The sequence below is a fragment of the Raphanus sativus genome, chromosome 7 (assembly GCF_000801105.2).
Source record: "Raphanus sativus cultivar WK10039 chromosome 7, ASM80110v3, whole genome shotgun sequence".
In the NCBI taxonomy this organism is placed as follows: Eukaryota; Viridiplantae; Streptophyta; class Magnoliopsida; order Brassicales; family Brassicaceae; genus Raphanus; species Raphanus sativus.
In genome coordinates this window covers 398652-418400 of record NC_079517.1, presented here as the reverse complement: position 1 = coordinate 418400, position 19749 = coordinate 398652, and the positions used below count along the sequence as shown (strand labels likewise).

General features: G+C 32.3%; 3 protein-coding genes across 3 annotated transcripts; 1 reads left to right on the top strand and 2 right to left on the bottom strand.

Annotated features, from left to right (window-relative positions):
* Positions 1–300: 300 nt before the first annotated feature.
* On the bottom strand, positions 301–1532 carry LOC108815006 (60S ribosomal protein L35-4). Its single transcript, XM_018587664.2, has 4 exons — positions 1407–1532; positions 1182–1317; positions 715–871; positions 301–552 (listed from the first exon to the last, which is right to left on the bottom strand). Exons 1-4 carry the CDS (start codon positions 1408–1410, stop codon positions 478–480), a joined length of 372 nt encoding a protein of 123 aa, XP_018443166.1. The 5' UTR covers positions 1411–1532; the 3' UTR covers positions 301–477.
* Positions 1533–1923: 391 nt separating this feature from the next.
* Positions 1924–3414, top strand: LOC108814828 (protein SODIUM POTASSIUM ROOT DEFECTIVE 1). The gene is made up of 3 exons (XM_018587458.2): positions 1924–2846; positions 2937–3012; positions 3113–3414. Exons 1-3 carry the CDS (start codon positions 2010–2012, stop codon positions 3244–3246), a joined length of 1047 nt encoding a protein of 348 aa, XP_018442960.1. The 5' UTR covers positions 1924–2009; the 3' UTR covers positions 3247–3414.
* A 5097-nt stretch (positions 3415–8511) lies between these two features.
* On the bottom strand, positions 8512–9758 carry LOC108816061 (uncharacterized). Its single transcript, XM_018588630.2, has 3 exons — positions 9430–9758; positions 9156–9261; positions 8512–8772 (listed from the first exon to the last, which is right to left on the bottom strand). The coding sequence occupies exons 1-3, from the start codon at positions 9469–9471 to the stop codon at positions 8645–8647; spliced, it is 276 nt and encodes a 91-aa protein (XP_018444132.1). The 5' UTR covers positions 9472–9758; the 3' UTR covers positions 8512–8644.
* Between the last annotated feature and the right edge of the window lie 9991 nt (positions 9759–19749).

Here is a 19749-nt window from a genome sequence, read left to right as displayed (position 1 = left end):
CTCTTGAAACTGTGTTCTCTTCCTATTTATAGTTCGAAAATTGTAAAATGGACTTGTAGGCGACAATACAAGCTTATACATCAATCAACCTTGTGGTCCTAACATACCATTTTCAAATGTGTGATTCTACAAATCAGCATTTAGTTTCTAATCTAAAAATCAACCAATGAATATGTTATATCTACAATTCTAAATAGTTCAAACTTAGTTATTACCCAAACTAACTTATTTTTCATTTCGTCTTCTGATTGAAATAAATAAACCTTGACAAAATATCAAAATTACCTAGGGAAAAACACAAAGCCGAGAACTGGTTCAATTTCAATTATTACGAAACAATGTTTTCGAGGAGTGAGAGATAGATTTGACTGTTACATGACAAAACTTGAGTAAAAAAACAAAGGTGGACAAAATAAGTGAATAATCAAAAAGCTGAATCATTCCTAGTAAGGAATCCTGGAGAATGAAACATTGAAACTAGACTTTGATAGCATACTTCCTCAGAGGGAAATACATCTCTTTCTTCTTCTCACGCTCTGTCTTTAAGGAAGACTGCAAACACAAATAACCCAATAATAAACAAAATGTCAGATAAAGGATAACGAGCAAAGTCTCATGCGTACACGTCAAGATGGGTCAAAATAATCTAGCAATGATGAAACAACAGTTGTAGCAAGAAGCAAGTAGAATGTGGGTGTTGGATGGAATAAAGACCTGATGCTTGGTAAGACGTCTACGGATAGCACGTGTCTTCTTGGGACGAAGATCAAGAGGCAAGAACTTCTTGTTCTTGTATGCTTCTCTTAGTGCTAATTTCTGCTTCTGTGAGATCACTGTCAATACCTGAGCAATTGATTTCCTCACGACCTTGCTGAAAGATCAAAAGTAAATATTACAATCAATTCATTTGTCAAATAAAAACCAACAAAACCTTTAAGAATACAAATAATATAGCTTTGAGATATATAAGTTGGTCTGCATATCTACACTACACATCATTACATATACAAAATACGAACTCTTCCTCCAATTGCTATAAAACTAAAACATTGCTAACTTTCTCTGAACAATAAAGACAAATGCTAATGTTTTCGTTAACCTAAAATTTGAAAATTATAAAAAAATCTCCTAATAAAAAAGAAGACTAATTCCAAACAAATGTATGAGGCGAAAAAACGTACATTTTGGAAAGCTTGTTGGGGGCACCTCCGGTGACTTTAGCGACACGGAGGAGGGCGAGCTCAGCCTTGAACTCCTGAAGCTGGCTCTGAAGATCCGTCTTCGATCTCTCTCTAAGCTCGTGAACCTTAATCCTTGCTAAACAACAGTGTGAAACTAATCAGAACTAACGCAACTTAAAAAAAAAAAATCAAGGAATTTGTATTGGAACTGTTCATCTTCAGTACCCATCGTGAGCTTTGCTTTCTGGTGTTGAACTCTTCTGCTTCCTCGTTTTCGTTTCTGGCTCCAACTCCCAAGTGTCCCAAAACCCTAATTTGGAGGAAGCAGGCAATTTATACGATGCCTAATGGGTTGAAAGCCCTTATAACTCAAATATAATGGGCCGCAAAACGGCCTAGTAACTATATTTATCTCATGGGCTTTATTACTAAAGAACACACTTCATGGCGAGAAAGTGGAATAGTTAAAAGCAGAGGAATAATAAGCTTCCCCCAAAGCATCAGATTCTGAACCTCTTTATATAGTATGGTGGTTATGAGAATTAGATTCGAAATTATCAGTAAAGCATGGCCATGAAGGCATCAACTCATTCCAGTCACAATAATTCGCCACGGTTTCAAAGGCCACCTAACTATCTCATATACATTGGCTTCATAAGAATCCGAATAACAATACAACTTTTTCTAAAGTGGATTCCCTCAACCCAAAAAAATTTATCTTATTTCATTTATGTCACCACATAAACCTCTCCCTGTTTTTATTTCTATACACAGACTCTCTCTTAAAACTATTTGGCATCATAAGCAAAAAAAGAAGAAGACTAAAAAATGTTATGTGCATCTCAAGCATCAACAAGAAACATTTGCTCAACCATGGACCAACCCTCACAACCTTCTTCTTCATCCACGGTCCGGCTCGGTGGTCGAGCCATCGACCGTCATAACCCAATCATACGTGACGGTCGGAGGTTCACTCCTCCTCCTTCTCCAAACCATAACTCCTCCTCTGCTCCTTCTTCTTCATCTTCTACGTATCATACTCCTCTCAAGACTAGGTTAGGTCCAGAGAGCAGCGAGCAAACACGTGCTGCGAAGAGGAAGAGCAAGAAAAGTCAGCGTGACGCTGGTAAGTCACCTATTAGTTGTTTCACCAGTGACACTCCTCAAGGCTCTTCAAGGTATTTATTGAGCAACCCGGTTTTCTTTGACGGGTTTGTGGATTCTGACCCTATTCCAATACCTATTGAACCGGAGATAACCACGTCTGATGGTTTGGACAAGACTCATGAGGATACATCGGTAATAAACGCCTCTAAGCATCTTTCTTCTTCTTCTTCTACTTCGTCTTTCTTGGAGAAGAAGCAACCTGATTTCTTCGATGGGTTCTTGGACTATGACCCGGTTATGTCTCCTAATAATCCTTTCTATGAACCCACAAAAGCTTCTCCCACAGCATCTCAAGGCTCTCTTGAAGATAAAGATGCTTCGTCTCCGGATAATATTCCTTTCTCCGAACCTACAAAAGCTTCTCCGACAGCATCTCATAGCTCTCTCGAAGATAAAGATGTTTCGTCTCCGGATTTCAAGTTCTCTCCTCCACAACCTCCACCACCTCCTCCTCCACCGTCACCGCCGCCAACGGAGAAGAACTCATCGTCTGATCAAGTAAAATCATCGAATATTATTATTACTTCTTAAGTTTGCCAAGCATGAGATTATGTCTGAAATATAAAACTTAACAATCTTTGTGTAAAGGTGGTAGTCTTGAGAGTGTCACTTCACTGCAAAGGCTGTGCAGGAAAAGTCAAGAAACATCTTTCGAAACTGAAAGGTAATAATTAACAACTAACTTATTTATATCGTTGATTTAGCGGCAATCTTTTAGGTTGTTAAAATACTCTGTTTCCGGTGCTTTTGGTCGTTGTGTGTAGGCGTGACGTCGTTTAACATAGACTTCGCTGGAAAGAAGGTAACCGTGACGGGAGACGTAACACCGTTAACTGTGCTGGCGAGTATTTCCAAAGTTAAAAACGCCCAGGTTTGGCCTGAGACTATTCAGAAGTAATCTCTCTATACCTGTAGTATTCCATTTTTTCTGTTAAGTTTATTGCTATGTTTTCTTCTATGTTGCTATATGTTTATTTTGGAATACAGTTTATGAAATCGTTACTCTCTTTCGTAAGTTCGCTGTGTTGGTGATGGCATATAAGAATTTTCAAATTTTCTTAAGAAATTAGTATCGAACGGAGTTTATTTTCAAAACTATCAAAGGAGTTGAAACAAAAATTGGAGTTCTTAAACGATTTGATGGGCTTTCATATCAATGGGCTTATAAGGATCATGGAAACTGGAACATTTGACTATGAGGTTTCAAAAAATCTTCATTGGCAAATTTAAAAGCTGAATGATTTGGTTAAAAGTGTGTATGAAATGAAAAATACACTTGATCACGGAAGAAGTATCATTTTAGATAGATATCATCATCAACCACTTAATATCAATACAAACAAAAACTCATTGTTTATATTCAATGCCTTTGGTTCGTTTTAATCAATTCGCTAGTTTCCATTCTACTAGTCATCTTTAGGTTACCGCTAGTATCAGCATTACTCATACAAAACAAAAGTCATAACTGAATCACAACAACAAAAAATCAATCATTTGTTGAATTATTCTCATTGAAACTCTTCTTCGTCTTATACTCGTGTGAACTTGTGGCTACGAATATTATTTTTAATCCCTCCACGTTCATGAAAACACTTAGATTGACCAAATGTGATGTCAACGTTGGAACAACAAGTATATGCGAAGGTTACGCAAATAAAGCGGACCGTCCAAAAGTTTTTTTAAAATAACAAACAGAAAATAAAATAACTGAAATTGCATGAGAACGCTACATTACGTATTCGTTGCTGTTTCTAAACTTTGTCTTTTTAAACATTTCGTTTTCTTGCTTGCTCTTTTTCTCCTTCGTGATGTTGACATCTTTTCTTGCTCGCTTTCTATAATTTAAAATTCGTTTTGCAAACGCTGGATATCTAGAAAATGTTACCACACTCGAATCAGTTATGAAGAAACAATATTGATTAACTTTCAAATGTAGGTACTTGTTGGTTCTTTCAAATTTAGGTACTTTTTTGTTCTTTTAAATAAATTGCAAAGGATGAAAAAATTAACAGTGTCTTGTAAAGCTGCCAAGATCAACAATCTGAACTAGGAAACTAATCTCGTTTGCATTCACTTTACCTGTTTTTATCAATAAAGATATAAACAAAGATTGATATTGTTTGATATGTGATTTAACTTCAGACTTCAGTCATATATTTTAACAAATATTATTTTATTTTGAATATTACTCTCTCCATTCCCGAATTTTTTTTTAAAAAATGTTCATGTTAGTGGCGATCTAGAAATATTTGTTATCCAGGACAGAATTCTAAAATACATTTTAATACTTCAATAAAAACCGGAGCATTATAAAAAGTCAGTACAAAAATACATTAATTTGAAAAATTCATGGGGGCAGCTGCCCCTCCTACTCTAGGTGTAGTTCCGTCTGCCTCTGTTCATGCATATTAAAAATATAATGAATGTTTATGATTAAATTTATTGTTTATTTAAAAATATATTTTCAAATAACTATCAACTATAATAATATTTAAACAATTCAAAAAAATTCAGTTAGTTTTTCCTAAAACTATACAACTTATCAACATCAATTATTAAAATATTTTAAAATCTAGAAAATTTATTATTATAAACAAAATATTTTTTTTTTCAGAAACGAAGGGGGTATTGTTAGTATTCTATAGAAATAACACTATACCAGTGAAAATGTATTCTATGGAAATAACACCATCAGTGGAAGAAAAGGTATACTTTTAACAAAGTACTAGATTTTGACCCGCGCTTTCAAAACGCGGGTTTATGTTTGGTGAAAATTTTATATAATCACATTTATATAATCCGTCTTGTATATGTATTTATATAATCCGTCTCATATATGTATTTTATATCCAGATTTATGTTCGGTAAAACTATATTATACATGTATTTTTAGGTTTTTAATTTTGAATTAGATATTTTAAATATAAATCAATATAACAGTTTTATAGTTTTGATCGGTGTTTTGAAATTCGATTGAGACCTGCGGTTGAACGGATTACCGGTTGATCAAAGATAAATTCAGTTCGGGTTTGAAAAAAAAAACAAAATTTAAAAATCCAATAAAAACTACTAAAATCGAAATCCAGTTACCGGTTGAACCACTGGTTGAACCAATAAACAATTTTTATTTTTTATAAATAATTTTTGTTAGATAGTTGGGATTATATTTAGGAAAAAGCGGTTTAAAACCAAACCATTAAATAGTTTGAGAAAAAACGATGCAATTTCAAACATGTCCGGTTGGAAAAATATTAAAATGATGCAGTATCAAACACGGAATAATCACATACCAAAATTGAATTAGGAAACCGGTGGTTAATGACAAACCAAAAACAATTAAAAAAGAAACCAATGTAAAATGTCCAAAATGTCATTAATGAATACAAAAGAAAACTTCTTTAATAGAGGTAAACAGAGTAAAAATCCAAATGTGCTTGTACTTTAATAGTATAGATAGCTGTTTATCGGCTCGGTTATAACTAGTATATACCATGTCGAAGTTTCTTAAAATATTTTGTTGGTCACGCTTCAATTGGACTCTAGCCGGCTCATACTCATGCTGAATCAAACTGATCACTATATTATAAGTGAGCTTAATATATTTAAATAAATAAGACGAAGTGAATATGTTAAACTGAACTGAAACTAGACTCGCCATCTCAAGTACATACGTTAATGTTCCTCCATGTAATATTATTCATCTTATCATCTGTAGCTAACCAGAAGGAAAAAAGTTAGAATGGACCGATGTTGAATTGCCATAGTGATAAAAAAATTGTGGTTGTAACTACCAACATCCAAATTCATTTCACAGTAAAATAGTCTATTTACAATGATTGGATTTCCTATAAAAAAAGTGAAACGAAAAATTCTAACAAAAAAAAGAAAAGTTAAAAATGGTCCAGTCAACTAACCGAAAACATGGTTTTGAATATGGAGAACAATAAATAAAGATCAACTGGAAACATAACAAACATTAGAAGTGGGCACAAATAGATTTTTTGGATGTTTAAAAGTATTTAATCCGATTTATTTTATTCAAATAATTAACTATTTAATTGATATGATCCGCAGTTATTTAGATATTCAATTTTAAATATCTAAAAATTTTAGATTTTTATCAAATATCTGATTTAATCTGTAAAATGCTATTATTTACTTACTACAAAAATAAAAAGTTATTTACTTTTTAAAAAATTCTAATAATTAATAATAAAAATATTGTAAAACTTATATAAAATATGATATTTATATGACATATATAAAATTTAAAATATGTAATACATGCATATAGCGAACTGAATCAGATATTCTTTTTTAAAATATTAATATTTTTGGTTTGATTTATTTCTTATGAATATTACATATTAATATCTGTTATGGTTTGTAGAATTAGAAATAGCTGAATTTTTGTATTCGAAATGAATAATGAATAAAATCCAAATTTATCGATATTTTTCTGATTCCACCGGATTTCTGGCTTCAATGTTAAAAGAAGAGGAAAAGAAACACAAGCAGAGTTTTTAACCAAATCCTAACACGCAATCCTATACAGTGACGAACATTCCCACGTGGCCCACGTGTCTTCCACGCGGCATTCCTACCATTCGATGTCTGTCGTAGCAGTTTTCTTCTGAGCAATGTGTTTTCTAGCTAAACACGGCTCAGACTAACTAATGTCGAGGTGCACAGAATTAAAAGAGATATATGATAACTATCAAGGGTGGGATGTCATGAGTGAGCCGTATGATGTCTATGAAGTGTTTAGAGATAAAGCTAAGCCCAGAAGTTATTTACGTTTTACTTGAAAATCAAATTTAATTGTTTCAAAAACAAGGTTTGAGGTATACAGTTTTTTTTTTTTTTAATGCCATCTGAAATATTTATTAAACACAAAGAACAGTACACGGCCCAAAAATGGCCCAAACATACACATATTCTAATCTGATAGCCCACGACCCAAACCACCAAATCCAAAAATTGAGACCCAAAGTTCCATCACTCTCTACGTCTCACCCCACGTGTGTGGAAACCGCAACACCACGGAACACGTGTTGAAAAATGACGCGTCGTCATCTCTAGCGGTTGGTGGTCGCCGCCGGGACCAAAAGACCGACATCTCGCCGGAACGCAAATCATCCACTTCCTCCCCATGAAGAGGTCGACGCTGTAATCGAAACTGAATCACCCACCGAACACACCGGGACAACAAATTGCGACCACCAGATTTCATCACCAACAACAGTATTGGGGATATTGAAATCGGAGTCAATTACGCCAAGGCCCGACTTTCATAGAGACTCCATCGGATACACCGAGATCTCCTCCGAATTCGGCCATCAAACACCTTTTCAACAGCTCGAAATCTTCCAGGAGGACCGAAAGCCAGCAACCGCCACCGGAAAAGAAACGGTACGGCCCCAGATTCAACCGCCGGCGATAAACGATGGCGAACCCACCGTCTCCCGGAACACCAAAGCCGAACCACCACCAACGTAGACGGTGGGTAGTCGGAATAAAAAAAACACGGTACAAAGATTGAAGAAACCGTGTCGGAAAAACGAAACAGGGAAGAAAAAAAGAGAAGAAAGCTTTGGCCGGACCGGCGGTGGCAAGGAGCCAAACCCGCCGGCCGGAGGCAGTACCGGTCCGTTGGTTTTAGGCGCCTAAAGCCCAGACCACCTATAAAAATATATTTTCTCTAAAAGAATAGACCAAGAATCGAATTATGCCCACATAAGTTAACATTTACACCTACAACTACTACACTACAATGAACTGACATAAATTTACTACCTTCTAAATATATAATATAATTTGGCGCTTAAAGCATGGGTTTTACCAGCTTTAGCCCAGGGCCGGTCCTGGCCGGAGGCGAAGTTCAAGTGTGAAAGTCTAGAGAAATGGCAGAGAGAATTCTAGAGAAAGAATTCTAGGTATACAGTTTGGAGGTATTTACTACGAAACTACATAGAAGTCATTCATAAGTAATATAAACATTTTGTCAGAAAAAGTAATATAAACGGATTTAAAGAAAAAATATTATACTTGACTGATAAATAGATTACCATAAAATCGCCAAATTGGGAATATGCAAAAATATTATACTCGACTGATAAATAGATTACCATTTCAAAGCCAAGATGAAAAGGTGATTTCCCCGTTGGCGAAAAATAATTATTCATTCCCTGCTAAAGATTACAAATTTACAATACATATTTTAAAAGCGTATATAGAATCGGTTTATTCATACATACATGCACACACATGCATATATGTAAGTAGGTGTCGTAGTCTTAGATTGAAGTTCGTGAAAGCAAATCTTGGATTCTTCGAGCTGTCTCTTTCTCGGTCGGTATTTCTTCTCTTCTTCTCTCGTATGCCTCGAAGAACTCCTTGTTCTCTTTCGCTAGCTCCTTCCACACTGCCATATTAACCAATTCTTTACTCCTTATCTAATATATACTCTTTCTGTTTCATAATACTTGATGTTTTACCTAATGCATAAAAATTAAGAAAATTATATTTCTTTAATTAAAAGATATTTTAAAGATATAATTTTAAAATCACTTAACCAATAATTAAAAAGACTGTAAAATCTAATTGGTTGAATAGTTTCCAATAAAATTAAAGTAACCTTAAAATCTCAAAACTTCATCTAATTTGAAACAAGATTATCCTTCTAAAACATCATCTATTATGAAACGGAGAGAGTATATATCTACCATCTCCTTCTTCTTTTTTTTTGGATCGAATCTACCATTTCATATATATAGTCCGATACATATATGCGTGTGTTATGTATACCTGTGGAAGTGATGATAGGCTTGATATTAGCATGCTTGAGCAGGGCATCCATACATTCTTCTTTGCCCATGTTGAATACTATACATTCTTCTATCAAATGATGCACCTGCGTCCCATAAAAAAAAACAAATTTATATATATGATGGGGAATGACGATCGTCTATTGTATACCATATAATCATCAACCAAGAAATAAAATATCAATCTCTTTTACAAAACTAAAAAAAATCAAGATCAGAGTGATTTGAGAACAGAAAGGTGATTAAATCGGTACCAAATGGATGTAAGATGCTTGTGAGCTGTTATGATCACCCATGGTATGATAGAGATTTAAAGAGTAGTTTCTTATACCGAGAGAAATGATGAAGGGAGAAGAAGGCAGGTGAAAACACTCCAAGAAAAGAAATGAAGATGGACATTGACATATTTATAAGACAGAATATCTAGAAAAAAGAGGAGGACAATGGTTTTTAAATATATAGTCACGGAATAGCCTAAAATTGGCAAGGGTTTATTTGATTTTTACTGATTACAGGTATTTAAAACTCAAATCACTCATGTTGCTTTAAATTTAAGTTGACATGTTTGTGTTTATATTCATGGAATCGGCTAATACAACCTGATAACTGATAATTAGAACACTTTTTCCAACCATTTGACTGATAATTAGAATAACATGAAGTAATAATAAAAAATTTGAAAGAGGATACAGTACTCAGAAATAAGAGAAATAATACATTTAACCAGTAGATATATTATCGTTAATCTAAAGGGAAGTGCTGGTTTCTGCTAGTATCAGCTGCTGAGTGCTGAATTGTAACATTGGGATCGGTGTGGGTCCGACTATCCCACGTGGGCTTCTGATTATGATTGGTTGAGAGGAGATTACAAGAGATTTTACGGGACGCGGAACGCAAGGCACTGTGGCATATTAAACTGGTAAGCTTACGTGACGATGGAGCTGAAACCACGTGAAGTTGGACCCACCAACATGGTTAATAGTAAAAGTATGACCATAATCATTATCGTTAAGCATATTTAATAAGCTGTCACATTCTTTTATATTTTGCCCTGTAGTAATGCCACCAAATTTCAAACTACATCTATTGATTTACATGGTCTTTTGTCGACAATTTACATGTTTTTGTTTCTACCAGCTACCGACAATCTAATCTATTAAAACTGAAGTACACTTAAAACTTAACCCTAATTTTTTTCTAATATTTACGGTTAAATGCCACTAACCTCTAAAACAATTCATACGTGCATCATTAACAAGCCTTCCCTATTTCAACAGCAGCCCATAACCATAACCGCTAACCATAGCGAGACTTTAACATATTTATTTTTTTCGGGCAGATTACATTTGACCGGTTCCACAAATATAATTGATACTACAAATTATTATATTGAGTCCGATCCAACATATATAATACAAGTTACTCATTTAGGGTACAAATTAACTTTGAAAAAGTTAAAAATCCCTTCTAAGTTTTATTTGGTTATTTGACCTAACCATAACCAGACTTTTATCTAGAGATTAGTTGATTTTTGATTATATGATTATTTATATGATGGACCAATAAAATTAATTATATGATGACATATATATGCTACATAATAGTGACTAGAGCTGGATGTTCAGGTATCCATTTCGTTTAGTTTCGAATCTGTTTGGGTTTTGGGTTTTCGGAGCAAAGATTTCAGCTCCATTCATATATTTCTAAATTTCGTTCAAATGATGACTAGGGCTGGACGTTCAGATATCCATTCAGGTTTGATTCAGATCTGTTTGGGTTTTGGGTTTCAGGAGCCTAAAATTTCAGCTCCATTCAAATATTTCTAAATTTCAGTTCAAATTATATTCGGAACTTTGTGGGTTTAGTTCGGGTTCGGATAACTCATTTAACTTATTATTTTAAATTCATTATATATTTTGAATTTCTTAAAATCTATGAATAAAATAAGAGATTGTATATAAATCTGAATAACATATGTGATAATACTTAAACTTAACATATAAATTGGTTTGGTTTAAATTTTGGATCAAAAATCAATAATTATTTTAAATATTTTTGGTGTTTTGAGTGCACTTCCACTATGTTAAATATTTATATTTGACTATTTTATATATTTTCAAGTATTTAAACCAACCTAAAATATATATTCTGGATGTTTATATATACATTAAAACTAAAAATAATTAATATATATATATATAAGTATATAAATCTTTTTCAGATACATATTGATATCCAAAATATTTCGGTTCTAATTAGTTATAGTTTCAGTTGTTTAAATATCAAAATTTTGAATAAGTTGGATATTTAATCAACCTTAGTTCGGGTTTGGTATTACTCTTTCGGATCAGTTTAGTATTACTCTTTCGGATCGTGATCGGTTTGGTTCTTCAGATTTGAATTTTTATCCTATTTTAATATTAACATGAAAATTATATAGCAATATATTTTTGAAATATACACCCGCACGTGCGGATCAAATCTAGTTTTGGTTTTAAAACTCGTGTTTAGACAGCGATAGTTTTACTCACTAAGTATAACTTACTAATGAATACTTCCTCTGTTTTTTCTAAAAATTTATTTGTCATTCTAGTCTTTTCATATAGATTAAAAAATTATCATTTATCTTTTAATTAATATATTATTTTATTTGACTATATTAATTAATAAACTAAAAAATAGAGATAAACCGCAAAACTAGTAAACAAATGCATTAGAACTAATGATACAAACAAAATTAACCTGAAAGGAATGGAATACTATATTTTCCATTCAACTCAAAACTGCTGCATTTGAATTATGATGGTTCAAATCCTTAATTTGATTTGAGCTCACCTACAAAAACGGAAGTAAGAAATTATTCGGTCATTCCATCGCCTTGTTTTAAATTAGGCAATACACGTAGATTCTTCTACACCAGCATCAGATTTTTTTTTAACGTCTGAAATAAGAGGAGAATTACAAAACCAAAAACAAAAGCGAGATCACCGAACAACGAAATCTTAAAGTAATCAAAAACTACTGTGCTAAAAAAAATTAAAATTACTGTTGATAATATAATTAGACACCAGACAATTAGACACCAGATCTTGTCTTGTATTGGGTGATAGTAAATAGTGTTGCGGAATTAAAAAGTCTCTTTTAATATTTGGTTGATAAATGAAAGTTTAGCTAAATTTAATTAATTAAAGATTTTATATATAAATCGAACGTCAGCCTGATTTTTTTCAACGAGTCAAACAATAGGTGTTTATAAAATAGTAAATATACTTTATATTAGAGAAACAAATGCATGGAGGTGGACCAACCAAGATGCATGAGTGAGTGTGTCCCTCCGGAACATTTAACTCGTATGGACGGGTTAATGGTAATGGCCTAGCGGTGTTGTAATTTATGATACCACACTAGTATTGATCCATGAGAATATTTTTTTTACAAATATAATATAGATGGATAGTTATAAGTATAGATGGATGGTTGTACACTATTTTGAAAAGAACATACAAAAAAGGAGAAGCACAATCATTTTATAAAATTTATATTTTCAACCATTCTACAAAATTATATATATATCAAAAAAGGCTGTAAAAAAATTACCTTGAGAATATATAAAATCATTGACGAATCGAGTTGTCTCTCTGTCTATTATTTCTAGCAGTCAATAGGATGCAGTAGATTGAAAAATAATTTCTTTATTAATGCGTACTGATATATCAAACATTTGAAAGAAATATTTTGTATTGAAAAGACTAGTAATATAAACATATAACTGCTAGTATATATCCCTGTTATTTTTGTCTCCCACCATCTCATGGCAGAAATGATTTTGCCATCTTCAAGGCTTGTCCATGAACAGATTTTCTTTTTGAATATCTGAAACATTAAAATTATTGAGAAATGGTATCAAATTGCTCACCATAGTATATTGACTGATGTTTCCAGACATGTAAATTGATGATGGGAGTAATGGGAGAAATATTAGGGTTTTTATATAAAAATTAAATAAAAATAATACACAGAAATCAGTTGACAAACAAAACTGCTTTTGTTTTCTTTTATTTTTTTTGAAATTTGAAATTTTTATTTAAACTGAAAATATATGCCATGTTTCATAATTGTATTGGTAAGTTGACTTGTGATTTATTATATAAAAGATCATACAAAGAAATATGGTTTTATAGAAAGATACTCTAACAAATATCATGGGACAGTTGCAGTTTTAGCAAAATCGCTAGAGCAAATAGTCCGGCCGTTTTTCTTATTACATGATCACTGCAACTCAACCTTGAACTCGTGTTTTTGGTTTGCATGCCAAATAACTTACGGTTTGCCAACGAGGTAAAATACATTTACTAATCCAAAATGCAACTTCCTGACAGAACGTTGGTTCAAAACAAAATACTATCGTACATTCGTACGTTCTCGCGTAATACTATGAAAAATAGGTTTTGTTTTTCCCAACCCATCATTTCCTTCTATCGATAATTTTTTTTTTATTATAGTTTTTCAAAGTCTTTGTACCCAAACATTCTTTTTTTTTTGTCAAATATTTTCTTTAAAAAAACATAAAATATTTTGCTTGTTATATTTTTTGAATGTTTTAGGGAAGTTTTTATATTAATTTTTATTGATTAACAAGAACGTGATGATCATGAGTATCAGAGAAAATAAACATAACATATCTAACGATCTCTATCACCGGACATTATGTTCTATTTGTTGCCACAAATATACACTAAGCTTTTATGATCAATCAATTAATATGAAAACTTCTTTGAAACATTGAAAACGTTGTATCAAAAATAAAAAATATTTTATGTTCTTTTAAAAAAGAAAATATTTGACAAAAAAGAATGTTGGGTGGAAAAACTTTGAAAAACTATAAAAAATATTCTTTTCATAAAAAAAAATATTTGATACAAAATGGTTTGACTAGAAAAGCATCGCTAATTCAGAAATCCAGATCATAAAACAGAAGTAAACAAATTCATATTCACCAAAAACAAAACAAAAGCTCAAAAAGGGGAGGGGGGTGTTCAAAAACAGTACCATCTTTGTCAACCAAGAACTTGGCGAAGTTCCACTTGATTCCGTATCCAAAAGACCGCCTTTTGCTTGAATTCATTGACTTGTAGATTGGAGCAGCCGTGTCACCATTCACATCCACCTTCAAAGCAAGAACTGAAGTCAAAGATGAGAACTAATAATGGAAAAAGAAACAAACTTAAAATGATTCGCTAAACACATAACTATACCATAAAAAGACAGACTACAAGAACTTGCATAGTGTTATATGAATCTGACTAAAAGCCAAACGTAGTAAAAACAGAAACTTATAGCTTGCTGCTTGTTTCAAAGAGAACTAATAGCCCTAAGATGGCAAAACAAGGTTCTTGATTTTACAAAACTCGTTACAGAGGAACTCAAACCCAAAACCCATTACGAAAAATATAAATAAATTGACAGCTATGTATATGGTTTACTGAACAAACAAATAAACAAGTGGGAAACAAAAAGTATACCATCATCATCTTTGTACTTGTGATACATTTCGAATTTGTCAAAGGGACGCATGAGCGATTCAAGTACCAAAGAAACTAATCACTAACGAATGAACTTATTAATTGTGAGAGATTGCAAAACTTAAAATAATAAATTTTTACCAATGAGAGAAGCAATGTTGACAATCAAGAGAACCTTTCCCCTTATAAATGCTTTGATCAACGTCATTCCCCTGAAACGAAATTCGAAACTCTGATCAATACAAAATCGTGAATCAGGAAATCGACCCGCAGTCTATAGAGAGAGAGCGATGATGAAACTCGAACGAGATGATTACTTGTTATACAGATACGCCGAAACGAGATGATCTCAACATTTGCTAGCATATTCTTTCTTTATAGAAAAAGGCAATTACCAAATACAAAATATATTTCCGTTAGAAGCCTTAAATAAATATTACTGTTGGCAGCCTTTAATATAACTTGAACGAGATGAGAACTTGTTGTAAGGAAAAGTAAAATGTTATCGTTGGTCCTGCCATTTCTTTTTCTTTATTTCAATTTCCTTTACCAAATAATTAGCGTTCTGAAAATAAATTTTGCTTAGTTATCATCCGAGTTTGGTTGGTAAAAGTTAGTCATATCTACGGGTGTAGACTATTTTCACATGAACCGAGCGTAAGGCCCAATAAAGCCCGACTCCAGTGCAGCGGCACAACGAACTATTGAAGTTGCTAGAAATCCACGTACACGTTCATCTATAATTATCAGTGTCCATAACTCTCCGCGAGTTCGTGTTGTCTTTAGTCTTTAACCTCTATGTATGTGGTTTTTCCATTTGTGTTTGAATCATATACAACGTATAATTACTATGGCAATTTCTATGTTTATATAGAACAACTAGTGTCGGCCCGTCCTACGGGCGAGATATACTTTACTTATGATCTAGGTTATTATTTTTATATATTTTTTTAGTTTTTGTTTTAGATTTGCATTTTCTAGAGATGTGTATGAAATATGTTATTTTATTGATTTAAAGTGTTCGTTAGTTTGTTTGTAAATAATTTTTGTTTTGAAGTTTAGCCTCTATGACATCACAATGATTGAGTTGTCATGTAATTCTGAGTTAGATAAATTGCATCTAATAATTAATGTATATGACTCTTTTTGAGGTTTTCACCAGCTATAAAATCTTTGCATAATTTTCCAAAAAGAAAATCTCAACTTTGTTGAGAAATTGGCAATGAAAACATTAGCCAGTTCAGTTGAGTTGGAAATGGTGTTCCTGTTGGGAATGTTGTTCCTAGTGTTCATCAATCTCATTTCTTAAGTTTATTGTTGAGTGGTACTCATTTTTAGTAAAATAAACTCTATTGTTTCTTACGAAAAATATGAACATCTCTCGACTATTTCTTGTTTGGTCTTAACTGTTAAACAAAGGATATAAAATCCTGGAAAAAAGAAATTCATAATTGTTTCTATGTTTCATTTGAAATCAGCTACCAAATTTTTGTTGTCAATATTTGGAGGACCCATTGATAGAAATGGATACTCTTTGTGTTTTCATTACCAAAATATTAAAACTGTTACATGGTTTGCAGAGATTTTAAATCTATTTATAGCGTATTATATAGGTTAAGAAAATATATACAACCAAAGAAATTGGAATATAATCTCTTACAAGATTTCAACATCATAACATAAAATCTACGTTTTGACACATGAACACTTATCATCAACTGCCATTCTTAATTTTCTGTTATTTACTTGATATATTTTGTTTTATATAAAATTTGATTCTCATAATAATAACGCGTGGGATATGCTTCATTTATGATATGTTTGCATTATTATATTTTTTTATTGCAATTGTGTTATGCTAGGATCTAGAAGAGAAGTATATAAATCAGTTGTGCATCGTAAATGATCAACTTGTGGTTTATATTCTGCTAAAACTTAGTGGCTATTTAGTGAAATATATATATATTTATTGTTCTATCATAGGTTCGAAGACTCATATTCCAATGAACATCTGCCCCTTTGTAACAATTGGTTGTTAAAATGTTAGGTTGTCATATGTATCGTAACTTCGCATATCATATAAAAATAGTGTAAGCGGTTGCCTAAATTATCATTTTTAGAGCTGGAAGGATATAAAGGTGCACATCTTTTTGAATTTTCATTTGGGTTTTATGCAATTTCAATTGTACTATTGATTCTTATAGATAGTTTTCTGAATTTATCCTCAGACTTTATGTTTTTCTTTCTTGTAACAAAGATTTATGAAATTCATTTGTTCTAGGAGAAAATAAAACAATCTTCAGCGAAGAATTACTTAACATAATTAATTAAGAACACAACCATACATGAATGATCATAAAATGCGTAAAACAAATTTTATCACGTCCCTCTACATGTTCCTTCCCCTTAGCCCTAGTACTTGTTGGCTTGCATTCCAAGCAAACATTATCCACCATTTTATCGTCTTGTTCTCATCATCTTCTCCATTACCTCAACCTCTGCCTTCATCACCACATATTCCTCCTCCTTTATATTCTCTTTCAGCCACTCCTTCATCCCCATATTTTCAAGGTCGAGACTCATCTCACCGTTCACCGTTTCAATTCGTACATCTCAAACTTCAGACTCCTTGTTGGGTAATTGTTAACAAAGCATCATGTTCCAATACTTCCTTTTCCACTACCCACATCGATAAATACTTTCCTTTAGTAGCTCCCAATGTTAAAGAAAACCAAAAATCAAAAAGGTAGATTGAGTTTTCAAAAGTGTTACTGTTTAGGGACTATGCTCTCTCTCTCTCTCTCTCTCTCTCTCTCTCTCTCTCTCTCTCTCTCTCTCTCTCTCTCTCTCTCTCTCTCTCTCAAAGTGTTACCGTTTGATTCATCATCCCCCAAGAGGGTATTGCATCAATGTGATTCAAACGCAACTTCAGAAACTAAATATGAGATTTAAAGTTTTTATTAAACCTTTGGAAGAGCTTCAAGGTATGCTTTTGGAACTTCCATTTCAGTTAGCACAATGCGGTTGATTGACATACACGCTTTCAAGATTTGGTTAGTGAAATCATAAATGTGGTCTAGCTTCTTCCTGGACTGCTCAGAGAATCCATCAGATGGCACACATGGTAGAGGAAGCCATCACACATGGCAGAGAAAGCCATCATTTATCTCCTTAATATCATATAAACATTCAAAACTAAAGCTAATTACCGTAGAGATTGGTAATAGCGTTAGAGATGGCAGGACAAACTCCTTCACCAGAACCTGACATGTCTTCACTAAGCAGTAGCTTCGCCATCCTCTCTTTCACCTATTCAACTTCTGCACACAGACACAACAAAAATGTCAAAAAAAAATTTGTGTAACAGAGAGATTGATTTTTAACAAACCTGAAGTCTCTGTTCAGATTCGTTGTTTCAATAGATTGATAGGATGATTTAGAGAGTAGAATGCTAACCTTTTTATACTTGAAGTTCCTCCGTCTTTCAAGAGCAAAGTCTGCATTGAAGGTAGATCGTTAATATGATTTAAGGACTTTAATAAGATGAATCTGTAACTTATGGATTTCTGGGATGGTGAGAAGAAGATGAAGCAATTGATTCGAAACCTTAGGTGTAATCCCATATCGCGGCGGCGGAGAAAGAAACGGATTGAACCCATATATATTACAAAACAAAACGACGCGTTTTCAACATATTGATTTACTCTTAATGGGCTTCATAAAACTTCAAAAGATAACGAATATGCATAAAAGCCCAAACGAATTACAATCCTGAATAAATGAAACTCAGAGTTTCATTCTCTAAACACGTGTCGCTATATTAAACTCCAAATTTGTGACGTGTTATCCAACGTGACGACTCAGGAGAGATACACCATGTTTTATAGTAATAAATATCTACTGTATCTCTTTTAAATAATTTATCAACCCCAATTTTTAATCAGCATACGTAATTGCATACGTGTATGCATGACTATGGGACTTGTAACAACATTTACTTCCAATGAGACTGACATCTCTCCACATGGGGGAGAAATGTTTGTCCTCTAGGTAGGGAAAAATGAAAGTTATTACAATCATAAAATAGAAATAATTACACTTAAGGTCACTTTTACTCTTTGTAATATCGTAATAGGTCACTTTTTTATACACATACACTTTCTTCCAACAACCCATTGAATTCTAACTAAAATACACTAACTGTAACTTTAAAGCTTACTAGATTCTGACCCGCCTTTTGAGAAATTTAATTTTTATATTTATGTTTTTAATCATATTTACGTTTAATATTAATTTAATTTAGTAAATTTTGATAAATATATTAAATATGTCAAGTTGTATAACTATACATTTGTGCAATATGTATATAAGAGATTATTTTTAAACTTTATTCTTAAAGTTTGCAACATATTATATTTATAATAGTTTCCTAACATAATTAGTCAAGAATATTCCGTACCTAAAAAGCCCGATTCAAAATCGACTCGAAAATCCAAGTCTCGTACTCTGTTAGACTTGACTTATATACTCGAACGGTTCTTAAAGTGTGATATCCGAAAACCAATATCAAATCTAACCTGCACCGAAAACTGAATTTTTTTTTTGAAAATGTCTTAAGAAAATAATTTTAGTATCTAATCTATTAAAACAACAACAAGACCTATTGATATAAGTGTAGTCAAACTATTCTGACCCGCCTTCAAAAGGGAGTGTTTATTTTTCGTTTTACATTTTTAATTTTTTTATTAAGGATGAATATATTTTTTTGTTTTATGCTTTAGAAAATTAATTTTTATATTTGTGTGTTTTAGTTATATTTGTGTTTTTCTTTGTATTATATTTTTATTAAATGATTATTAAAAGGATTTAATAGTTATATTAAAATAGTTAGACCACACTTATATCAATAGGTCATGTTCATGTTTTAATACAATAGATTAAGATCTCTTATTAATTATGTAAGAAAATATTTTACACAAATATGATAACAAAAAAACACGAATATGATTTAGAAACACAAATATGAATTTTTTTTTTTTAAATGTAAAACAA